The sequence below is a fragment of the Lemur catta genome, chromosome 16 (genome assembly GCF_020740605.2).
Source record: "Lemur catta isolate mLemCat1 chromosome 16, mLemCat1.pri, whole genome shotgun sequence".
Lineage (NCBI taxonomy): Eukaryota > Metazoa > Chordata > Mammalia > Primates > Lemuridae > Lemur > Lemur catta.
The window spans coordinates 2563995-2589822 of record NC_059143.1 but is presented as its reverse complement, the minus strand read 5'-3'; the positions used below and the strand labels follow the sequence as shown (position 1 = coordinate 2589822).

The 25828-nt window shown below is 39.6% G+C and overlaps 1 protein-coding gene and 1 long non-coding RNA gene across 8 annotated transcripts; one reads left to right on the top strand and one right to left on the bottom strand.

The window, feature by feature from the left end:
- Positions 1-6790: 6790 nt before the first annotated feature.
- Positions 6791-12391, bottom strand: LOC123621819. The gene is made up of 3 exons (XR_006729267.1): positions 12283-12391; positions 8110-8247; positions 6791-7049 (listed from the first exon to the last, which is right to left on the bottom strand). It is a non-coding gene; the product is annotated as an uncharacterized LOC123621819 (long non-coding RNA).
- Positions 12392-12515: 124 nt separating this feature from the next.
- Positions 12516-23250, top strand: ZNF879 (zinc finger protein 879). 7 transcript variants are annotated; one of them, XM_045527760.1, is made up of 6 exons: positions 12721-12913; positions 13043-13058; positions 13651-13717; positions 16400-16526; positions 16969-17064; positions 21039-23250. In XM_045527760.1, exons 3-6 carry the CDS (start codon positions 13685-13687, stop codon positions 22466-22468), a joined length of 1686 nt encoding a protein of 561 aa, XP_045383716.1. In that variant the 5' UTR covers positions 12721-12913; positions 13043-13058; positions 13651-13684; the 3' UTR covers positions 22469-23250. The 7 variants fall into 7 exon arrangements, with proteins under 7 accessions (XP_045383717.1, XP_045383716.1, XP_045383718.1 ...); XM_045527766.1 differs by adding an exon at positions 15959-16024 and having other exon boundaries at positions 12722-13058; XM_045527765.1 differs by adding an exon at positions 15959-16050 and having other exon boundaries at positions 12722-13058.
- Positions 23251-25828: the final 2578 nt, after the last annotated feature.

The window sequence follows — 25828 nt, the reverse complement described above, 5'->3', positions numbered from 1 at the left end:
TGATGAAGGAGGGGCTGATGCCACTGAGTTATGAGGACCATGCAGAGAGCAGGTGGCCACCTGAGCCGAGAGAGACTGTGGGAGCAGGAGTCGGCCAGGTACAGGCCCGTCTGCTCAAGTCGCACTGCAATCAGCGGTGTTGGTTTCCCTGTGTCCAGACCCTCTGAGTGCAAAGTATCAATGTGCTGGAGGAAAATCCCACATAAACCACGAAACCCTCCACATACCACCAAACTAATCACAATACAGAAACATGTTGCAACGAAATATATTTCTTCACAAAAAAATTCAGAATAGAAAAAAAGAAAACATGCAACCGTGCATTCTATGAGGCCAATACATCGTACAAGAAATAAAGTTTATAGGCCAAACTAAGGAGCATAGGTACAAAAATCCAAGTCCAATATTTGCAAGCTGAAATACACAAAAATGTCATAACCAAGTCTGGTTTATCCCAGAAATGCACTTTAGCAGATTAATGACTTAGAAAATCTATTAATGTGATTCACTGCATTAACAGATTAAAGGGAAAAAACATGATTATCTAAATGGATGCAGAAAAGGCATTTGATAACATCTAATATTAAATTCATGATTTTAAGTTTTGCAATCTAAAGATCTTCTTTAAACTGATAAAGTTATCTACTAAAAGCCTACAGAAAATATTGCACTTAGTGATGAGTTATTTGAAGTATTTATTTCCCTTAAAATCAGAACAAGACAATAATTCCAATTATTACTCCCCCTAGCGGGCACTAGTCAGCACAAGAAAAAACAAGAACCATAATGGTTGATTTGGAAAATACACAGCTGTCATTGTTTGGAGACAATATGATTGTCTACTTTATTAGTCGGGGTTCTCCAGAGACACAGAGAAAAAATATACATATAAAGAGATTTCTTATAAGGAATTTGCTCATGTATTTATGGAGGATGAAAGGTCCCAAGATCCGCAGTCTGTAAGCTGGAGACCAGGAGAGCTACAGTGTAGTTCCAATCCAAGTCTAAGACCTGAGAATCCAGAAAGCCCATGGTGTTGGTTCCAATTTAGCTAGCAGCCTCCAGACCCAAGCAGAGCTGATGTTTCAGTCTGAGTCCAAAGCCAGGAAAAAATCAATAGCCCAGCTCAAGGCAGGCAAGGCAAGAGGCAGTTTCTCTTAGTCAGAAGAGGGTCACCCTTTTTGTTTTATTCGGAGCTTCAGCGGAATGAATGAGACCCACTCGCACTGAATTAAAGCAATTTGCTTTACTCAGTCTACTGAATTAAATGTGAAACTCATCCAGAAACACCCAGAATAATGTTTCACTAAATGTCTGGGCATCCCGTGGGCCAGTCAGGTTGACACATAAGATTAACCATGACACCTACATAGAAAATAATATATAAATATAAGAGCAATTCTAAAATTATTTGCCTTTTTATACACCAGGCACAAAAATCAGAAAATGTAACTTTAAAAAAGACTCCATTTATACAAAAATGTATAGGATAACTAGGAATTGTCTGACCAAGGGTTGGCAAAATCTTTAAGAAGACTATTAAGACAATTTGTTCAAAGACATAAAGAAGAACTAAAGGAACTGGGTGATAGAAAATGTTGATGGCTAGGAGGACTCAATAAGTGTAAAGATTCTAGTGCTTCTCAAATTGAGCTATAGATTCAATGTAATCCCAAACTATATCCCAAAGGGATATACGTAGACTTTAACACATTGATTCTAAAATGTATGTAGAAATTCAAAGGGCAAAGGATAATTGGTTCCTCTTCAAGAATAAAACAAGATGATATATCAAGATATATTACAAAGCTACATTAATTTGTGAGTGGTAATGGTGTAGACACAGATATACAGATGAACTTTATAGAATAGAGTCCTTAAAATAAGTTACACATATATATGGAAAATCTGTATAGGGAAATCCATTTTATATATATATGGAAAATTGATTTTGCAAATCCTAGGGAAAAACACAAATTATCAATAAATGATTTTGAGTAAATTGGGTAACCATAATGAAAAGAATGAAATTGGATCTCTACTTCATACCATGCGCAAAATTGCTTCTAGATGGATAAAGATAAATATTAGAATAAAAATTTAAAAGATTTTTTAATGTATGAGTACATGTTCTCTTAACCAAGTCTGGTGAAGGGCTTACTAAATATGATTAAAATGCTAAAAGCTCTAGCACAAAAGGAAAAGAATTATTAAATTGTCTATAAAACTACAAGCCTCTGTTAACCAAAATACATCATAAAAGGAGTGAAAATTGTTGCCATAAACTGTGGCAATTGAGATATTTACCATGTAGGTAACTGATAAACAATTAATGTACACAATAGGTATAGATATGAATCAGTAAGAAAGAGACAACACAATAGAAACACTGGCAGAAGACCTGAAAAGCATTTCACAAAAGAAGAAACTAAAATGGGCCAGGCATGGTGGCTCACACCTGTAATCCTAGCACTCTGGGAGGCCAAAGTGGGAGGATCGCTCGAGGCCAGGAGTTCAAGACCAGCTTGAGCAAGAGCAAGACCCCATCTCTACTGAGAATATACAGAAATTAGCTGGACAACTAAAAATATATAGAAAAAATTAGCCAGGTATGGTGGCGCATGCCCGTAGTCCCAGCTACTCAAGAGGCTGAGGCAGGAGGATTACTTGAGCCCAGGAGTTTGAGGTTGCTGTGAGCCAGGCTGACGGCACAGCACTCTAGCCTGGGCAACAGAGTGAGACTCTGTCTCAAAAAATGGACAGTAAACATATCAGATGTTTAACTCCCTTAATAATGAATAAAGTGAAAATTAAAACATCAGTGAGTTAAGACTTAATTTTATTATCCTACTTGATTGGCAAAAATTTAAATCTCTAATCAAATTGTGAGGAATCCTCATAAAACGTTGTTACTATAAATTGGTTTAATCACTTCACAGTTTGGCATTATATTGTAAGGCTGAAGATGCACATACCCTAAACCTGCAATGCCACTTCTGGGTAGATCCCCTGAAAAGTTTCTCATCATGCACACACTAATGACACCATGTGGAAACAGCACACAGTGACCACTGACAGAATGACAGATAAACAAATTGTGACATAGTTGCATGTGTACTAAAGAACAATAAAAATTAAGAGCTTCGACCACATGTATCAAGATAGATGAGTTTTACAGATATGATGCTGAGTGAAACAGTGAGCTGCAAGAGATCAGGCAGATGTCTTATGGATACGTACTTGGAAATTTTATTTTTTAAAAAAGCAATGGAAAAATTAAAACAAATCCAAGAGGATGGTTACCACTGGTGATGGTAGGGAATGGGGACAAAACAAATAATAATTAAAATAATAATATAGTGATAATGTCTAATACTTATATAGTGTTTACTATTTGCCACTGTCCATACTTTATTATACTTAGTTTTTGCACTATTCATTTCTTTAGTTTTTGACTGTAAAAAGAAAATAAAAGTCTCAGATAGAGACCTCAGGCAGCTGTGAAGAGCTGGCCCCACAGACCATTCATGAAGGGAACTCCTGCATGACTTTCCATGAGCAAGGACCTGCACATTGTAACTTTAGCTCCCAAGCTATGTCTAGCTCCAAAAACTGAGGTCTGTTTGATTCCACTCTGATAATGAATTACAAGTAAATTTTCACAGGCAAGAGAACAGTGACAAGACAGTCTCAGACATCTGCACCTACCTGGGAACATCTGCATAACTGATGCTTCCTCCACTCCCTTTTTCTCTTCTAACATTTGCCTCACCTTATGTAAAACATAGATTTCTTGGGTCTCACAAGAACGTCACCATTTTTTCTCATACCACAACCTCCCTGCCTTTTTTGCCTTCTTTATTCCTTTTCATTTACTTAGTCATTCATTTATTTATTTATTCACTGAGACAGTGTCTTGCTCTGTTGCCCAGGCTAGAGTGCAGTGGCATCATCATGGCTCGCTGTAACCTCAAACTCCTGGGCTGGAGCAATCCTCCTGCTTCAGCCTCCCAAGTAGCTGGGACTACAGGTATGCACCACCACACCCAGCTAATTTTTCTATTTTTGGTAGAGACGGGTTCTTGCTTTTGCTCTGGCTGGTTTCAAACTCCTGAGCTCAAGTGATCCTCCTGCCTCGGCCTCCTACAGTGCTGGGATTACAGGCGTGAGCCACCTGCCCGGCCCCACATGCCTTTATATGCTGAAAACTTCCAAATTTCCTTTCAGAAAAACAGCCAGTTTTATCTGTGGTTCATGTTTTCCCCAGGTGTATCCCCAACTCTGGTTTAATAAACCTCCGTTGATTGAGATTTTCACCTCAGTCCATAGCCTGATGTCTGTCCTTTTTCTGTTGTAGTATCCCACACAGGACATGATGTCACATTTAGTCACCATGTCTCCTTAGGTGCCTGTTGGCTGGGACAGTTTCTCAGACTTTCCTTGTTTTTAAGGACCTTGACAGTTTTGAGGAGTACTTTGTAGAATGTCTCTCTACTGTGATTTCTCTGATGTTTTTCTCATTATTAGGCTGGGCTTATGAATTTTTGGAAGAAAGACCATGGAGGTAAAGTGTCATTTTCTTCACATGATATCAAGGGGTGCATACTATCACTATGACTTAGAACTGTAATCGCTGGACAGTGTTTGTCATGTTTTTCCACTATAGTTACTCTTTTTTCTACTTTTCCATATTGTGCTGGTTAGAAGGAAGTCACGATGCACAGCCCACCTCAAGGTCCACTTCTTCGAGGGCAGAGTATTTACATTAATTATTTTTAATTCTTTTGCATCAGAGATTTGTCTACTCTCCCATTTATTTATTAAGCCACTTATTTATGTCAGCATAGACTCAGATATTTATTTTGCACTTTGTGTTATAATCCAATTCTACTTTATTTTATTGCTCAAATCATTCTACCTCTGGTCATTAGGAGCTCTTTCAAATGGCCTTTAACATGTCCCCATCACTGGTTTCTGTTGTTATTTTGAGAACTTCTTTACTTTCTGGCATTGTAACCAGCTCCAGGAACAAAATGGCCTTTTTGCAGTTTTCTTAGGTTTCAAGTTCCCAGGCCAGTAACTTTGTAACTTTCTCTTTTACTGATCCATTTCCTTGATGAGTTGTTTTCAGAAATGGCAGAACCTCCTTGCAGCCACAAGATAACTACAAGGCCTCAACCACCTGATTGTTTAGAGAAGTCAACATAAGCCATAAGCGGCATTTCACCACAAATCTTGCCCACAGGATGACCAGTATTGCCCCCAGCTCATTAAACTATTAAAATCCACCCCGGGAGGGGCTTATCTGCCATTTTTTGATCACGCGATATATTGTATGTGCCAGTGTGATTTCTCACTGCACTTGCGTCCCCTGTGCTCCATCCCAAACATGTAATGATGCTCACTCACTTCATGCATTATTCATTTCATCTCTAGAAAAACTCCTGACCCTGTCAGTTGGGGAGGTAGATTTGAGGCCATCCTCCCACCTCCTGATTTATGTCTTCCGCAATAAACTTACTTTCTTCCTTGACAATCCTCGTGTCTCAGCAATTGGCTTTCTGTGCAGCACACAACTGAGCCTAGGGGAAAAAATCCCTTTGCATGTCTGTTAACAGCATTACCAGTGCTCCAGCTCACCGTGTATATATTCCCTGCCTCAGCTTCAGAACCTATTTCTCCAAGGAGCTGTGGTTTCTTTTATTGGAAAATAGTGTTCAAAAACAAGATATGAGCTCTAAGTTTGTGCATTGCTACTGGATCTTCTTTGCTTTTAGAACTTCTCAGCTGACAGAGCAAAAAAATATATGTGTACATCAACTTGAGTAGATACACATATCTATAAATATTTCTCTGTCATGATTAGAGCCCACATTAAGCCAAACAGTTTATGCTGATGTCTCCAACTCTAATCCATCACCACACCACTCCCCATTTCAAGATCCCTAACTTTATCACCTCTGCAAAGTCTCTTTTGCCACATAAGGTAATAGTCACGGGTTCTGGAGATTAAGATCTGAACATATGTGGGGGGTGAACCAGCCTACTACAGTGCGTAGTGGTATCTCACTGTAGTTTGAATTTACAAATCCCTAATGACTAAAGATGTTATGCAAACTTTTATGAGCTTATTTGCCATTATTACATCTTTGGCGAAGTGCCTGATCAAATCTTTTGCCCATTTTTAAAATTAGATTTTTTTTGTTGTTATAGTTTTGAGAGTTCTTTATATATTCTGGGTACAAGTCCTTCTCAGATCTATGCCTTCCAAACATTTCTCCAATCTGTGGCTTATCTTTTCATTTTCCTAAAAGTGTCATTTGATGAAGTTTTAATTTTGATGAAATCCACGTCAACATTTTTTCTTTTATGGATCATGCTTTTGGTGTTGCATTTAAGAAAACTTAGCCTAACACAAGGCGACAAAGATTTTCTCGTATTTTTTTCTAGAAGCTTTAATGTTTTAGGTTTTACATTTAGTTCTATGATTAATTTTGAGGGTTTTTTTTTTAATGGTGTGAGCTATGAATCAAACTTCACTTGCATGCGGTTGGCCAGGTGCTCCAGCACCATATGTTAAGAAGTCACCGTGAATTGCCATTGCCATCTTTGTATAAAATAAGTGGGTCCATACATGTGTGGGTCTATTGATGGATTCTGTATTCCGTTCCATTATCTATTTGTTGTCACCCAACCAGGTTCTTTTTGCCTGTTGCACAGGAAAAGCCAATGCACGGAGACAGCAGGGACACAGCAGAGGTTTACTAGTTAGCAGACAGCTGACACGGAAACGAGCAGAATTTCTTTAATCCATCTCCCCGACAAGCTCTAGGCTGGGAATTTGGCAGGCCCGGGACTTAGGGAATTGGCGTTGCTGTTAGGCTGGGTCGGGGATAAAATCACAGCAAAGGAGAAACTGCGTTACTGCAGGGAGTCAGCTCCTCGGCAGGATGGCTCTCTGGTCTGGGCAGCATCGGTGGGCCCACAGGAATGCAGGGTCTGGAAAGCATCTTAAAAGGCAGTCTTAGATTTCACAATAGAGGTGTTATCTATAGAAGAGACTAAGAGAAGTTATAGATTTTGTGCCCAAATTCCTCAACAGTAAGCAATTCTAGGGAAGCAGGCTAGGGGCAGGGAATTCTGAACTGTAGCTACACCTTACAAAGGGTAGACCTCTAGCAAAGTTTTAACCCCTTGGTTTCAGTTTCTCTTTCTCGATCACATCCCTCATTCACTGTCTGGATTGCTATAGATTTATAATAAGTTTTGGAATCATCTAATGTCAGTTCTCCAAGTTTGTCCTCTTTTTTCAAAGTCATTCTGGGTATTCTATGTCCTTTGAATTTCCATACAAATATTGGAATCACCTTGTCAAATCACCAAGCCTGCTATGATTCATGGGGAGTGTGCTGAAACTGCAGATCAATTGGGGGAGAATTAACAACTTAATATTGATTTTTAAGAACATTTACCCATAAACAAAGTATATATATCTCTACTTATTTAGGACTTTTAAAATTTCTCTCAATAATGTTTTGTAGTTTACAGTAAATAGGACTTGCCTGTGATTGTCAGATCTATCCTTAAGTAGTTTGTATTTTTATGCTATTGTAAATAACTTTGCTTTTTAAACTTCAATTTATGATTGCTCATTGCTAGTAAGAAGTACAACTGATTTTGAATATTGACATTGTATCTTGCAACCTTGCTAAACTTACTTTCTAGTTCAAGGAGCCTCTTTGGAGATTCCATCAGATTTTTCTACATAGACAATTATATAAGTTGTGAATAAAGGTAGTTTTACTTTATGCTTTCTAATTCAGATGCTGCTTCTTGCCTTACCCTGACTGCTAGCGCTTACATGAGAATGATGAATAGGAGTGGTGAGAGCTGACATTCCTGCCTTGTTAACTGATCTTGGGGGAACAGTAATTCTTTAGCCATTAAGAATGGAGTTAGCTATAGGTTTTTGTAGACAAGTTCTTTTCTAGTTCTTGTTTGGTGAGAGATGTTTATCAAGAATGGATGTTGGGACTTTGCAAATGCCTTTTCTGGGCCTTGCCCTGGAAGACTGTCAAAGCAGTAAGCTGGGACAATCACAGGACTCACCTCGTTTGTTTTTTGTCTGTCAGGAACCAATGTCCTTTGTTGCCTGATGTTTCCTGTTATATATTTCATCTGTTGGTGGTGTTGGTGGTATTCATTTAAGGTAGGAGGGTAATTCCAGGCCCTTTTACTGTATCTTTGCTGGAAGTAGAAGTAAATAGATTTTTATGGCATTTGATACCTTTCAATCCATTGCTGCTATTATTCTTTTTTATGATCAATTCTGCTTATCTTTGTACAACAGAACCCCTTCAAGCTGGTTTCTGTGTCCTTTTTTTTTCCCAGCTCATTATGGGGGTACAAAAGTTCAGATTATATATATTGCCCATGTCCCCCCATCCCCCCGAGTCTGAGCTTTAAGCGTGTCCATTCCCTAGACAGTGCGCATCACACTCATCACGTAGGTATGCACCCATCCCCTCCCCCCATCCCCCCCGTCAGAACTTCAAGCATGTCCATTCCCCAGACAGTGCGCATCGCACTCATCAGGTAGGTATACACCCATCCCTTACTGTGTCCTTTTGACATGAGACTTTGATAGCTTTCTTGCTCTCAGGAACCATACCTGTTTCATGCACCTCTGCCTCAGAGTTACAATAAGCCATTTAGCTAAAGAGCCCTTTTATGTTAAGCGCTGTTTGGAGACCATAATTTGGTAGCTAATTGCCATTGGCTTGTCATTCCTTCTAGGTCTTTACAGTGAATAGAGACAGAGAAAAAAAATTTTTATTGAAAGAACCAAGAATTGACTGTTGACATTTTCAGTTCAAACATCAAACAATAGGCTTTTCCCAACTTGTAAGAAATTTCATTTCTATTTCTTTTGGCTTATGCAGAAAAGCTTGCCTGCTGATGACATTAACTTAAAATTGTTGCTTTGTCCTGCAACACGTATATAAATTTGAATTTATCAATATCATATTTTTACTGTTAGTAAGAATATTGAATGTAGCTTCAGATTATTTTGTGGTTGGTTACTAAGTCATAGATCATATTTCTATTTTCCCAGTGGTTTCTTATAAATATTTAACATACATATTTAAACATAAAAAGTGTACATCTAAAGTCATCTGGTATCCATGTTATCCCCCTGAATAAGACAAGAATCTTAGCATGCTATCATATCTTCTATTTTCTTATTGTCACTCTCTTTTGTAATCATCTGGGTTTTTAATCGTTATTAAATTATTTTCAAAATATGCCTCAAGAATCATTTTGACTCCTATATATTTTACTTGTTAATCTATTTGGCACTGTTTCCTGTAATCCATGTAAATTTTATTTTCTTGAATTCTTTTTTTTATAAATTATATTCATTACTAATTCCATCGGGGTATTAGAGGGATTAGAGTCTATGGAAATACTTTCCTCCTCTAAATGCCTTTGCTTCACTCACAATTCACTGCAAGATTGGAGGGTTACAGAATTCGAAATTCAAAATCATTTTACTTTAGAAATCTCGAACTCTTGAGCTCAAGCGATCCTCCTGCCTCAGCCTCCCAGAGTGCTAGGATTACAGGTGTGAGCCACTGTGCCTGGCCCCTCATTTTACTTTAGAAATCTGAGGACATTGCTCCACACAATCTTGTAGAACCCAGTGTTGCTGAAAAGTCTGATGTCAGCTGCACCTTCTTTGGTTTTCTTGGAGTAGTGAATATTCTTGGTTACCCAATATCCTCTCCCCTTCCTATTTTCCAAAAGAACCTTGATTTTATTTACATATCCACATTATACCCAGGTCCTGGAGTGTGGAGTGAAGGAAGTGTGGAGTGCAGTGAAGGAAGCAACCTGTTTTTTGATGACATCACAGAACCACTGATGGTGCTATTGCTGGAGTTGGCCCCAGTGATTTCTTGCTATGTCTTTATCATTTCTGTTAGGCTTGCTCAGGGTGGGAAAGTATGGAACAGAGTGTGGCTAATGGAAAACTTAGATAATGATCATACGGCTTGTGAAACAGTAGCCACAGGGTCTGGAGAGTCCAGGGGTTATAAATTTAACTCTGACCACAGGCAACACCAGCAGGAACTGGTTTCTATTCAGAAAAATTCACCCTCCCTTCCAAACCTCCTATAAAATTCACCACTCTCCTCCTCCTAAGGGTGGATGCCTTTTTCACCCTCCACTCATCTGCACCCAGATGCCCAAAGTGAATAGCATTTTGTTACACCTGAGGCTTTGTGTGTCTCCCTCTTGGCTCCAGACCTAACAATTTCAGCCAACTTGAGCAGTTCTATCTTCTATTACTTGAAGCAAAAAATACACTGGTAGTCTTTTATTTCCTCCTTTTTTCTGGTTGCTTTCAGGGGTTTCTGTTTATTTCAGAATTCTGATATTTCATCCAGGGTGTATTTTTTTATAGACTGCTCCCACCCCACCCTATCCATTATGCTCAACACCTTATGTTCTGTTTAATCTGAAGACTCACAGCTTCCTCAGCTTGAATATGTTTTCTCCTATATCTCTACCAATATCTCCTTATGTAATCTATTTTTTATTAATTCCTCCCCTCCATTTTCTTTGCTTTCTTCTTCTGAATCTTTTAGATGCATTTTGGATTTCAAAGCACATATCTGCTGCGTGTCTTCCAAGATTTTCTCTCAGTTTCTGTTGTTCTGATGGCATTTTTCTAGAGCTGTATGAGATTTACTTCTTTGAAAATTACATATGTCTTTTTCTGTTCTTTTAAGGAGTATTAAGTGAAAAGGGGAGGTAATCGTGGGTACTCAGTCTGCCACCTAATTGCTGTGTTGTTTTGCCAACAATGGTTCATAACTGTTACATTTTTATATTTTATTATTTTAAAATAATAATTAAATATAGAATTAACATATGGTCCAAAAGTGGAATTGCTAAACCATATGTTAATTCTATATTTATTTTTTTTTTGAGGAACTGTCATACAGTTTTTCAGGGCAGCTGCACCATTTTACATTCCCACCGTCAATGCACAAGGTTTTCAATTTCTCCACATCCTCACTAATACTTCTTGTTTTCTGTTGTTGTTTTCTTACTTTTATAATAGCCATCCTAATGAGTGTGAAGTGGTAACTCAATGTAGTTTTGATCTGTGTTTCCATAATGATTAGTGATGTGCATTGTTATCTTTTATCAATATAAAACAGCCCATTTTGTCCAACTTAATTATTTTTATTTTGAAATGATCTTTGTGTCATTGTAACACAGTGATCCCGGATTTCTTTTTCATATAATTTTACCTGGCATCTCTTAGTCTATCCCTTTATTTGCTACCTTCAAGCATCCTTTGGCTTTAAGTTTTGGCTTTAGGTCTGTCTTTGTAAACTCTGATGTTTGGTATTTTAAAAATCAACCCTTACTGAGCACATTTTATTCGGCGTGTACAGTGCTAGTCACTAAGGATGCAGTTGTGATAACAGTCAGTGCTGGAGGAAAGGCTTTATGTTACGATTTAAAGGAGATATTTCAAAGGAAGAAATGAGTGTCAAGAAAAGGGAAATACTAGCTTTATGCTTTCGTTTTTACCCAATGTGAGTGCCAGTTAATACATATTTTTGTAAGCTACAAAATTTAGACAGAATTTTTTTTTTTTTTTTGAGACAGAGTCTGGCTCTGTTGCCCCGGTTGGAGTGAGTGCCGTGGCGTCAGCCTCGCTCACAGCAACCTCAAACTCCCGGGCTTAAGCGATCCTCCTGCCTCAGCCTCCCGAGTAGCTGGGACTACAGGCATGCGCCACCATGCCCGGCTAATTTTTTCTATATATATTTTTATCTGTCCAGATAATTTCTTTCTATTTTTAGTAGAGACGGGGTCTCGCTCTTGCTCAGGCTGGTCTCGAACTCCTGACCTCGAGCGATCCACCCGCCTCGGCCTCCCAGAGGGCTAGGATTACAAGCATGGGCCACCATGCCCAGCTAATTTTATGTATGTATATATAATGTTTTTAGCTGTCCATATAATTTCTTTTCTATTTCTAGTAGAGACGGGGTCTGGCTCTTGCTCAGGCTGGTCTCGAACTCCTGAGCTCAAAGGATCCTCCCGCCTGGGCCTCGCAGAGTGCTAGGATTACAGGCATGAGCCACCGCGCCCGGCCTAGACATAATTTTTTAAATTAAAAAAATGGTAAAATAGACTGTAACAGTTCTCTCACCACACACGAACAGTCAGCAGTCTTCACAGTTTAAAATTCATACTCACTTTTCCCTCGTATTGTTATTGTCGTTATAATTACAAATAAAATGGGTGCACGAAAGGAAGAGAAATAGGCTCCAGGCTTCTCGTTCTCCAGCCTGACCGCTTTCCCTAGTCTTGGTGCCTATGTTCCTTCTCGGACACCGTAGAGGGCTGTGCCGCGGGGACGCCTGGGAAGTGTAGTCCGAAGGGAGAGGCGCTGCGGTTCTGGCAGGGAACCGGTGGGCTCTCCCGTGCGCAGGCGCAGGCGCGCCCCGAGGCTTGGCGGCGACGAGAATGTCTGTGAGCTAGGTGTTCCGCTCGCCTCCAGTACGGTGCACCGCCCCGAGTACCTGCCGCGGCGGGCCCAGGCGCAGGCTGCCGGTGAGGGCCGGCCCGGGGCGTGCGGCCGCTGCGGCGGGGCCGCGACGGAGGGCTGGCCGCCGCGCCGGTCTCCGCCGAGCCCGGGTTCCGGGCGTGCGAGCCGTCGCGGCCTCGGCAGGTGGACTCGGCCGCCGAGGGGGCGTTGCCTGGAAAGGGCCCCCGCGGAGGCCGGAAGCCCGAGTCGCCGCCGGCGACACCTGGGCCCTAGTCTCCCGCCAGGCTCCGGGAGAAACGGCCCCAGAAAAGAGACTGCGGAGAACTGCCTTGGTTCAGTGTCCGTGAGCCCTTGGGGCGATTTTCGGCTTTTAGCGTCTGTTGGTTTAACCCTCTCCCCTACTCCGTTCCCCAAAGTTTAAAGTTTTTATTTTATATTTACTCATTTTTGTCAATCCTGCTTGTCTAGCATTGTTTTTCTACAGGTAATCCTAGAGTGCTTTAAGTATTTCCTTTTTTTGTTTAGTGTAATTTCGTCCACTTGCTAAGTTACTTCCCTTTTCTCTAAATGTTGAACTCCTTTCTAGCCGGCGATGCTATTCCTCTTGAGCCCTTGTGTGGGGGGGGAGGGCGGGACCGAGAATGGGCAACACTTCCTTTAAAGCAACTTTTTGATGAAGTAAAACTTCCATGAGTAAGAAAAGAGAGGAGTAATTTTTGGTTGGCTATTCCAGAAAAAGGCATCCATTCTTCAAATGCTGTTTTCCACCTTGAGCAATATCCAAGTCCAGATGTGTGGAATTTTATGTCATTTCTCATTAATCTAACATCTCTGTGGGCCTCACTTGATTGTGCCCTTTGCCCTGTTAATGCACATCAGTGGTTTTAGTCCCTTGGTTTGTTTCATCTTTATTTATAAACCGGTGGCTGAAAGGTAGCGGGTTTTGGTGGCGGTGCTCAGGGTCCGTCTCTGCAGATGCTCGGCATATGGAGGTTTCTAACTGGTCCGGCCTAATGAGGGGAGAGCAGGGGTGCGGCCAGGGTGAAAAGACCTCACAGTGCCCTTCTGCATTCCAGGTGCTTTCTCTGAGAGGGCAGCAGGGAGGGAGAAATGGCCGGAAGGTTGCTGCCAGCCCAGGCACAGGTGAGTGAAAGCTGCTGCTTTCTTGAACTGCCTTCAGGGTTCAGAGATGGTAAACCTGTTTCATCCATTGTTGAGCTTCTCTAGGCCTTGAAGCCCAAGGAAGGACCTGAGGACCTGCTAGGTAAGAAACTCTAGAAGGAAGATGTTTCCTTGCCTCAGAGCCAGTCTAATTTGCCAGTGAATTTGCCACTTAACAGTTAAGTACTTGTTGACTAGGAATTGAATGGAGCCCCAACCCTTTCCTTCTACCAGGCCTAGAGCTTTGTGAAGGATCCTGGTATGTTTTTGCCCTGTGGAGGACAAAAACACCAAGGAGCCAAATAATTCCTTCATAACACTGGGATTTCGAAGGGGAGATGCACTGTCTTTGCCCTCAGGGGACTGAGGACCAATCAACATATGGGAGTAGTCCGCCTAAGGAGGGACCTCATGTAGGAAGGTGGTCCCTTAGGATTATAATACAGCTGAAAACTTTCTATCACCTTGTGATGTCATAGCTGTCATAGCACACTTATTTTTTTAAAAAAGAAAATAAATTTAGTGTAGTCTAAGTGTATGGTGTTTATAGAACCTACAGAAGTGTACAGTAATATACTAGGCCTTCACATTCACTCACCACTCACTGGCCCAGAGGAACTTCCAGTCCTGTAATCTCCATTCATGGTAAATACCATAAGTACCCTATAAGGGTGGACCTTTTGTTTTTTTCCATCTTTTACGTTATATCTTTACCTTTTCTATGTTTAGGTATACATGCCTACAATATTTAGTACAGTAACGTGCTGTACAGGTTTATAGCCTAGGAGCAATAGGCTCACTATACCGTATAGCCTGAGTGTAGGTTTGTGTAAGTGTATGATGTTTACACAACAATGAAATTGCCTAACAGTGCATTTTAAAGAACATATCTCCGTCATTAATGATGCATAGCTGTATTTCAGGGTAAGGGTCCAGGTGATTTTCTAGAAAAATTAAAGAAAGAAACCTTGTGAGCAGGTGTAGTCAGGGAAACTCTCTAGCAGTGTGAAATTTTGGGTTCACACAGAAGGACGAGGCTGTACAGATGGTGAATGGAAGGCATCCAGAAGAAATTGAAGCTTGGGCAATGGTTTGGAGGCAGATGTGGGTAAAAGAGCCTTCCCTGAGATGGAAAGTATCCTGGTCCAAGTGATTTCTTCCCTTCTTCAGCCTTTCATGGCATTTAACTCTGTATCATTAATAAATTATTGGGAAAATATAATTAAAAACATAATCCTCCAATCCGGAAAACCTCTACACAAAGGTAGAAGAGAAAGAAAATAATTTTATTATTGAGTAAAGATTAAACCAGATTGTGAGGCACATCACAGGCAGTCCACTAAAGAGATTGTAAAGACAGAAAGCTCACTCTTTTATATAGCTAAGTGGCTACTACCGAATATGTTTAGGTAGGTTTTGCAATTTGGAGTGACTTGTTAGGCCCATCTGCTTCCAGGAAACTGGGCAATTGGCTTCTATCTTTGTTAAAAAATAAACTTTGGCACTTAAAATTTTAGAGTTTATTTGAGCAGGCATTGGGCAGTTCTAAACAAGAAGTTGTTCGGGGTTCTGCCTAAAGGAGTGAGGGGAAGTTTTATAGGGTGAGTGCAGAAGCAGAGCAAAGAAAGTATTTGATCGGTTAAAGTTTGATTGGTTGCCTTATTGGAACTGTCTCTGTGCAAAGTTCTTGATAATATAACTAATGTTTGGGTGGTGCTTGTGATTGGCTGAGCTTAAGATTCATTTTTGGGGGAACCCAGGGCATTGGAGCCATCTCAGCCTAATAGCATCGTATCAAGTTATTTGAACATATTCCTTGATGCAGTTGTCTATATAATGTGGTTTTATTTTGTTTTATGGAACCTGAAAAGACATATAGCAAAAAGTTAAAACTTTTTCTGGTGGTAGAAAGTTAGATTAGCATTTCTTGTTCTCTTCTTGCATATTCATCTTTTCTAATTTTATTTTTTAAGAAAACAATTCTTAGTAAGGAAAGAAAGGGGCCACTGGTTCAGAGTGGTGACTTGTGGTCCAGTGAAGCAGGAGAGAGGTAAAAGAACAAAGGCTTCTGGGGTGGAGAGGGAGAATCCTGACTGCAGTCTTCTCCTCTAGCTCTTATTGAAAGGTTATGCAGCCCACCACCGGGGCCCTCTCCTGGCAAAGCTGCACCTGGGACATTCTCAGAGCCTTCCCAGCTGTGAATGTCAGTGTCCTCTCCCCTAGGACACAGAGATGGCCCATGGTGATGACAGAACTAGGACCCAGTGACCTCCCTTCCAGGCAAGCCAGGTGGTCTCCCAACTATTCCTCCCTAAGTGAGTGTGCTGGCGCCTCCTTCTAAAACCTAACTCTTATGTGTCATCTGTAAGATGAGAATTTGGTCTAGGTGACTGTACATTTCCAAGTCTAAAGTTCTGTGTTTCTCTCATTTTGTTTCATAATTTCAAGTGCTTATCTTGTTTGGCTGCTGTGTTTAAGCTTTCTGAGGGGGCACCATGCTTTGCTCATAGTAGATGCATGATAAATACGTGTTCAGTAACTGAGAGGTTGTCCAGAAATACTTGACTTGAAATACTTAGAACCCTGAGTTGTGACAGGGTTGCTTCGCAGTCTTCCCATTGTGAGGATGGTCCTGGGTGAGCAGGAATGGGTTTGCCATTCCAGGAGTCTGTGACATTCAGGGATGTGGCCGTGCTCTTCAGCCAGGATGAGTGGTTGCACCTGGACTCTGCCCAGAGAACCTTGTACCACGAGGTGATGCTGGAGAACTACAACAACCTGGTCTCACTGGGTAAGGAGCTTTCCTTGTGATACAGAATCTGCCATGAGAGCATTTTAGTATTCTCTAGGGAGGACATTGGAAGGGCTTGAGCAGGTTTGGCTTGCAGATGGTCTCAGAGAGTGGCTGTTGCTAGTCCCTTTGGCTGTGTGGAGAGCTCACAGCTTGGTAGAGTTGACAAAAGGTGTCTTTTCTGTGCTTTTCCTGTCTTCTGCTCCCCCAAGCTCTGTCACCCTGGGTCCCACAGCGCATTCCAGCTGAGAGGAGTGCACAGACAGAGCCCTAACTTTCTTCCTGAGACCACCTCCTGGCCATCCATCCTCTACGAGCCCAGTTTTAACCCCTTCTCAGAACAAACCCCCTTCTCCCTGGCACGTCCCTCTGCATTGGGAGCTCTGAAGTTGGGTCTATGTGCCAGAACAGCCACTCATGTCTTTCTCTTGTTCATGAACAGGGATTGTGTTTTCCAAGCCAAAGGTCATCTCCCAGTTGGAGCAAGGGGTGGACCCCTGGATGATGGAAAATGGGATTCCTCAAGGCCCACTTCTGGGTGAGTGCCAGAGTGATTGGGAAATGGGCATAGCATTTTCTGACTGCCTGGACACAGGGAGGAGGCTGCACTCTGGGAGACACTACAGGGGCCTCCTTGATGTGCCAGGCCAGGTGTGGATGCTGGGGAGGGCCATATCCTTTCTCTCCACTTTTTTGATTACTTGATCCATCAGGTTCAGAGGGAGGGTTGAATTCTCCCAATATGGATTACATGTTTGTCAAATGTCTCTTGTAATTTGCAGAATATGTAATGCAATATATAATGTGTTATCGCCCATCTTTTTCCTTTTACTGGATTGACTCTTTTTCTAAATTACATTCTCTTAGTGGTTTGAACATACCTTTTATCATTATAATACATCCCTCATGGTTCCATCTTGAAACAATCTTTTGCTTTGACTTTCTTGTCTACAACTTTTTAAACGTGATTCAGCAGAAACAATAACAACAAAAACCCAGATGTATGTGTAGGTATATGCACACATGAAACAGGGAAACTGGGTATAGCAAAGTGGTAACAATTACGGAATCTAACCAGAAGGTTTGCGGATTTTTATCATGCCACTCTTCTAACTCTTTTATGTGGAAATTTTTAAAATAATATGTTCCAGATCCTGGCTCTTAGGACCTATCACTTAAGTCTCTGAAACCCTTGTGGGATGCTGCATCCTAAGCTCCCAAGTTCTGTTCTACTTGGGATTTTGTCTTTGTTTCTGGCACCAGAGGAGGGCTCTCTTGAGCTTTGCCACTTACCTGGCATTTATTCTTCTCTCTAGCAGGACATAGGCTTTCTGTGTCAGTTCAGTGTTTCCGTTCATGAACTCTGTCTTCAGATTTTCACCTTTGGTATGACTAGAATATTTTCTTGAGTAAATTTTTTCAGCAGTATTCCTGTGTGCAGTATTTGTATGTGTCTAAAATCAGTTCTTTTTTCTCTCTTCTGGGAGTTGTCTTTTGGATCTAGATTTCTGGTATCAGTTTTTTACCCCCTTAGGATTGTCCAAACTTTGCTCCCCTGTCTTTGAACACTGACTGTTGTTGATAACAAGTCCTCCGTTAGTCTGATTCTATTTCCTGCATAGGCAACCTTTTTTTTCTTTTCTGTCTTCTATCTGGAATCTTATAGGATTTTCCTCTCTATCTTTGGAATTTAGACAATTCATTATGTTGTATCAAGAAGTGAGTTTGTTTTTGCTTTAATGTTATTTGGCATTAACTGGGCCCTCTGCTTTGAAGACTTAATCATTTTTGTTTTCATTTGAGAGATCTTTTGTTTCTGCTACATACTTAACATATATTCTGCCACTTTCCACCAACAATTTGAGACAACTGACTGGAATAAAGATGTAATAAAATAGAAATTCAATCAGAAACCTAGAAGATAAATATATCTGTTGGAAGACCAGAATGGTAGCTATAAATAAGTTTCAAATTTGGCTCTGAGCTTTCTGGTTGGCAAAGAAACCATTAAGTATCAAATTGTTCTTTTGGAAGCACTTATAAAAATCAATTATTTTTAATTCGTACAAGTTATACATGCTATTGTGAGAATAAAGTAGAGGATGAGCAAAAAAAGGAGAGTCACCTGAAATTTTACTAAGTGTGATCAACTCCTGCTGTGAATTTACTATTTATCTGTTCAGACTATGTAAATATTTGTTTGAGTGTGTTTGTGAATTAGAGACGGTACACAGAAAGAGACAGACAGATTGATTGTACATATTGTTCCAGAGTTTGTTTTTAATTGTGAATGTCCTTCAGTTATTTAGCCCTCAGTAAATAGAGGCCTACTTCATTGAAAGGACTTTATTGTTAAGCCATGTTTTATTAAACAATCTTCCTTTTAGAAATTTTAGTTTCTAGTTTTTCCCTATTATTAATAGTACTAGCATGGTTATTGGAATACAAAGGTATAACAGAAAGAGAAAAAGATCTGAAGAGTAAATCATTGAAATATAAAAGCATAAATATTGTAATTGAAAAGGCAAGGTATGTGAATTCAAAATCCACAGAGGAGTTTTTGAAACACTTGGGTTTCATTGATATCAATGAAATGCAAACTAAAGCGGTGAGATACCATTTTCGCTTATTAAATTACCAAGGATTAAGAAATATATATCCACTGTTTTGCTACTGCTCTGAATGATAAGCAGTATCTTTAGTGAGATTTTGATTGGTACAGTCTTTCTGGAGGATGGTCTGTCTTTATTAAAAGTTTAGAAATTTCTCAAGAAAATAATTTCATAATTGTGCACAGTTACAAAGATACTGTAACACAAGGTATTACTGGTGTAAAAGAAGGCTAAAGGACTCTCAGAGAGGACTTTATTAAATGATGGTATGTTCATGCATTGGACATGTTATATAACCATTAAAATCATAATATCAGCCTACTTTATTGACATGGAGAGAAACCTACGATTTTTAAGTGATGTGGGAGTGGGGAAAGCTTATTATAGTTTTAGCCCATTTTTATTTTTTAAGTAAAAGCGATTTGTTATATACAAAAAACTCTAGTGAGCTAAATCGCACATATAGTAGTGATTATATTTGCATGATGTGTTTATAGGGAGACTATGTTTTCACTTTTATCATTTTCTGTGTTTTCTGAATTTTCTTATAATTATATATTTCCTTTTTAGTTAAGAAAATAAAAGCTCTTTCATAAAATATATTCATTTCTTTTGAATCAGTGATTCCATTTCTTGCATGGTATCCTAAGTAATTGAAAAGGTGGAAAAAAATTATTCTCAAAATGTACTCTTCTCCCTGTATTCCCCAGTAGTATGATACTGTGTCAATCTCCATTGAGCTGCTCAAGCCAAAAGCTGACAGTCATCCTTGAGCCCTCCCTTTCACTTCCTCTGTATGCTCTAGTCATAAGTGGAGATCCCTGCCAGCTTTACTGCCACAACATTACAGTCCATTTGTCACACAACAACCAGAGTGATCCTATTTAAACGAAAACCCTATCATCTCTCTTCTAATCCCCAGTAGTGCTTAGAAGAAATTCCAGACGTCTTCCTGTGGCCTGCAAGACTCTATGTGGTGTGTCCCAGCTCACCTCTTTTCCTCATCTCCCCTTGTTCACTCTGCTTGAGGACACACTGGACTTTGTGTTCTGGAACACAGAAAACTTAGGGCCTTTGTGTTAGCTGTTCTTTCTAACTAGAATTATCTTTATACCTACATTTTTGCCCGACCAACTCTTGTTATTTAGCTTTCACCTTTAATTTCATTTTCTCATCACCCCATTTAAAATACCAGCTTATTCATTCTTATTGCATATCACCTTGTTTTTGTTTTCTTACAGTCCTAATCACTCCTTGATACTTGTGTGATGATTGATTGTTTGGTCATTGTCAATATCCCACTGCTAGAATGTAAGCCTTGAGAGAGTAGGCCCTTTTCTGGCTGGTTCCTTGTAAGTCCCAGAGTCTTGACCTTTGCATAGTACTAAGTGGGCACTGAGTAAATACTGCTTGAGTGAGTGAGCAGATGTCCATGACAGCATTATTTATAGCACTCTGATGAGTCCCAGAGCAGTACTACTTGAGACCCTGTGTTTTATAGAGCTCTTCAGGGGCGATGGCTCTTTCATGTCTTATTTTTAGCCTCTCTGCAGTTTTCCCTTGGTGCTCTGGTGGCTGACATAGCAGAGGAAGCTAACTATAATACAGCCTGTGCTCAGCATTGCCTCCTATACCAATGGTCTGTGCCTTGTTACTAGATCAGGCCTGGCTTCTGCTACTGGAAGAACTTTCCTCTGAGCTCCTCAGCCCACCTGCATACAGGTTTCTTTGGACTCTCCTACCCAGGCATGTCTACCATCCTGCTTCTTTCTCTTTCTCTTCTTTTTCCCATCCTTTCCTAAGATATTGTGGCTATATTTATTAGCCATCTTTGTATATTTTGATGTCACTTTTCTTTATTTCTAGTGCAAGAGAGACTGATATGTTTTGTTTATTTTAGGATGGGAGAGCTTGTTTGAAACCGTTGTTTCTGAAGACGAAAATCAGGAAGTCATGAAAAAACTCATAGTCGATAGTCCTTTTGACTTCAAGTTGGGAAAAACCTACATAAATGAGGACAAGATAGAGAAGCAACAAGACAGAAAGAAACTCTTCAGGAAAGTGTTAGTTACCATCAAAAAAATCTACATGGAGAGGAACTTTAAAGGTATTGAACTTGGGAAAAATCTTGATCTAAAATCATCACTTATTAGAAAACCCAGAATTGTTTCTAGAGGAAGGAAACCTCATTCACAGCAGTATTCAATTCTGTTTAAACAATTAGGAGTCAACACTGTGCGTAAATGTTACAAATGTAATATCTGTGGGAAAATCTTCCTCCACAGTTCTTCCCTGAGTAAACATCAGAGAATCCATACTGGAGAAAAGCTGTATAAATGTAAGGAATGTAGGAAAGCGTTCAGCCAAAGCTCCTCCCTAACTCAGCACCTGAGAGTTCATACTGGAGAGAAACCTTATATATGTAGTGAATGTGGAAAAGCTTTCAGTTTTACCACATCTCTTATTGGACACCAGAGAATGCATACTGGAGAGAGGCCCTATAAATGTAAAGACTGTGGAAAAACATTTAAAGGTAGTTCATCCCTTAATAATCATCAGCGAATTCATACTGGAGAGAAGCCCTATAAGTGTAATGAATGTGGGAGAGCCTTTAGTCAGTGCTCATCTCTCATTCAACACCATAGAATTCATACTGGAGAGAAACCATATGAATGTAGTCAGTGTGGGAAAGCCTTTACTTCAATATCGCGGCTAAGTAGACACCATCGAATTCATACTGGAGAGAAACCCTTTCATTGTAATGAATGTGGAAAAGTATTCAGTTACCATTCAGCCCTTATTATACATCAGAGAATTCACACTGGTGAGAAACCGTATGCATGTAAAGAATGTGGGAAAGCCTTCAGCCAAAGCTCAGCTCTTATACAGCATCAAAGAATTCACACTGGAGAAAAACCCTATAAATGTAATGAATGTGGGAAAGCCTTCTCCTGGATTTCACGGCTTAATATACATCACAGAATTCACACTGGAGAGAAACCATATAACTGTAAGGAATGTGGAAAAGCCTTCAGTTCCCACTCAGGAGTTAATACTCATCGAAAAATTCATACTGGAGAGAAACCTTATAAATGTAATGACTGTGAAAAAGCCTTCAACCAAAGCTCAGCTCTAATTCAGCACCAGAGAATTCACACTGGAGAGAAACCGTATAACTGTAAAGTATGTGGGAAAGCCTTCAGACAAAGTTCATCCCTTATGACACATATGAGAATTCATACAGGAGAAAAGCCTTATAAGTGTAAAGAATGTGGGAAAGCTTTCAGTCAGAGCTCATCTCTTACTAATCATCAGAGGACTCATAATTGAGAAATACTATATAAATAAAATGCATGTGGGAAATTTTCCAACTGAAGTTTATTCCATAGTGAATATCAAAGAATCCATCCTGGGAAGAAAATGATGAAGAGTAGTTAATTGTGGATGAAACTTCAGAAGTTAGACCTCATCAAACATCAGAGACTTCATGATGCAGGGTAACCTTGGGAATATTAGGAAAGCTTCTGTAAAATGTTTATTCATATGTTCTTAAGTTATTACTATAAAGTTGAAAATTTGTTAGGTTGCAGGGTTAATATTCTTTTATTTTCTTTCTAGTGATGTATGATAACAGCCACCAGCTTCTATAAGCATCACTGGAAAGCCTGCTGCTTTATGTGAAAATGCAGCCATAAAATCCAGACTTCAGATAATCTAGGAATCTATTTTTCTGAAACTACATTTAAGTGTTATGCAAGCCGGTTGTACTAGGAAGAATGTTTTAGAAAAGAAATGTATACAGATGACCTGTAGCTACCTCACTGTCACTAAAATTTGAGTTTTTTATAATCTTAAAGCAAATTCTGTACTTGGTGGTGGTTAAAACTTTTGGGTGGTTTCTCTGCTTTCTAAGCCATTCACCTGAGAAGAAAATCACTCTGTAAACTATGCAGTTACACTGTCCTTTCAGTTTTCTTCCTACTTGTTCTGAACTCTGAATTAGATCTAAAGTCACTTTAAGTCATAAAATTCATGGTGTTTCACTTGTTTTTCTGATAAAGTGATTACCTTTGCTGTGTTGAATCAAGAAGTAAAGGTTATTCAGACAGTTACTGCTTTTGTAGTTTAATTTACTGATAAATGTTGTTCAGAATTATCTCACAATGTAGCTGTGGAAGCACAGCTCTTGGCTTCCAGGCTGTGCCTCCTTCTTTGAGCTCTCTGTTTACCAGCCACCAGGAAGGCCAGGAACAATATGGAACTTAGGTTGTCATCTTTGAAGGTAAAGTGAACCAAGTGACTTTCACCCTTAACATTCCACTTTTTCACCTTCATCAGATCACGTTCACTCCCTGCCCATACACTGAAAGCCACTGGGCAAATATCTAGGCTCTGAGTTTGGATGCCTTTTCCTCCAGAAGGTGGGCTTATATTCTTCAATAAGTCATTTAGCCTATGTCAGCATTTCTAAAATGTGAATCATGATACCGGCAAGTTAAAAATGGTTATCTCACAAGTAAAACTGGAATTACTGAGCTTTATGGAGGGTAATGTCACCTAGTTTACCCAAGTTTATCAGGAGGAGGCAAGCACTTAGGGCTGAAATCCCATTCACAAAGTGCTAGTTTCTTTCTTTGCCAAGGAACTTAAAAAAATAAAAAACCACGAAAAGGTGCTATTGAGAGTGGAGACTAAGCAAAGCAAAAATCACTGCATTCAGCTTTTGCCTCCTGGGACTAATCAGTCTCATTGTTTCTGAATTGTGAGGGGCAGACTTTTCTGGGTCATTAAAGGCTCCGTCTGTAATGCCCCCTTCCCACAACTGTTCTTTGCAATTCTTATATCTAGCTAAGGTGAGTCGATACCTAGGAAAACATAACTTCCCCAAGTGTTAATAGTCTTAAAATCATCAAAAAAGTTAAATCTGAATTAAAATTCCACAGAGAAAACATTAGGCCCAGTTATTTTTAAGGCAAGATCTATCAAACTTTTAAGTAACAAACAGATAAGTCTTATGCAAAATCTTCCAGAGAAGGTAATATGTAAGCACAATAATGCTAATATAACCCAGTACCAAACTCAGATAAAGAAAGTATAAGAAAGGAAAATTGCAGGCACTATTACCAGGAGCAAGAAATGTAAAAATTCTAAACAGAGCAGTAGCAAATGTAATCCAAAAGTACCTAACCATAATTAATAGCATTATGATAAATGTAAGTTTATTTACTGAAAACTTGGGGAAAACTGGTAAAATGTTAAAAGAATTATAGAAATGGTTGACAGAGAAAAAAATGGATTCCTAGCCTCACTGTAATAATTATATGAATGGCAAAACTGTATAACTTTTGGAAGAATAAGGAATAATTTATGTCCTTAAGATGGAGAAGGATTTCTTAAACAGGATACAAATGAGCTATATAAAATTTTTTATTTCCTCACATTAAAGAATTATACCAAAAAGTGAAAAGAGACAAGACAGACTTTTCCAAAATATACCCAAGAAATAATTAGAAACTTTAAATTTGTGTAAATCAATAAAACTAATAGGAAAATGGGATAAATACATGACTAATTTTACAGAAGAGGAAATATAAATTTCCAGAAACATGGAAAGATTATTAACTTCATCAGTAGTTTAAAAATGTGAATTACAGGCCAGGCACTATGGCTCATGCCTGTAATCCTAGCACTTTGAGAGGCTGAAGTGAGAGGATTGAGGCCTGGAGTTCAAGACTAACCTGGGCAACATAGTGAGACCCTGTCTGTACAAAAATTTTTTAATACAAATTAGGCCTATAATCATATGATTTTACAACTACAGATGAACAAAAATTATTAATAGAATGTGTGATAATATTGAACTTTGGAAATGTGTGTGGAATAACTAGAATTCATTACTACTTGGGAGTATAAGTCGATAGAGATCATTGACATCTTGTAAAGTTGACCATGTGCATATGTACATGTTGTATGACAGGTTCCACCCCTACATATATACTATTAATAAATATTTGCATATGAGCATCAAGAGATATGTATAAAGATATTCTTGGTACTGAGCATAATAGCAAGTAATTTTTAGTAGTCTCAATGTCCATTAATAGGAGAATGGATAAATTTTGGAATAGTAACACAGTAGAACAGCAGTGAACATGGATGAGCCAAAGCTATATACAAAGCATGGATGAAGCCTGGTGTGTTGGCTCACTCACATCTGTAGTCCCAACTACTCAGGAGACAGAGGAAGGAGGATCACTTGAGCCTAGAAGTTTGAGGCCAGCCAGGGCAACATAATGAGACCTTGTTTCTGAAAAACAAACCAAAAAAGATAAATTTCAAAATACATTCTTGGGCAGGTGTGGTGGCTCACACCTGTAATCCTAGCACTCTGGGAGGCCGAGGCAGGTGGATTGCTCAAGGTCAGGAGTTCGAGACCAGCCTGAGCAAGAGCGAGACTCCATCTCTACTAAAAATAGAAAGAAATTATCTGGCCACCTAAAAATATATATAGAAAAAATTAGGTGGGCATGGTGGTGTATGGCCTCAGCTCAGGAGGCTGAGGCAGAAGGATCACTTAAGCCCAGGAGTTTGAGGTTGCCGTGAGCTAGGCTGACGCCACGGCACTCACTCTAGCCTGGACAACAAAGCAACACTCTGTCTCAAAATAAAAATACATTCTTGAGTCTTAAT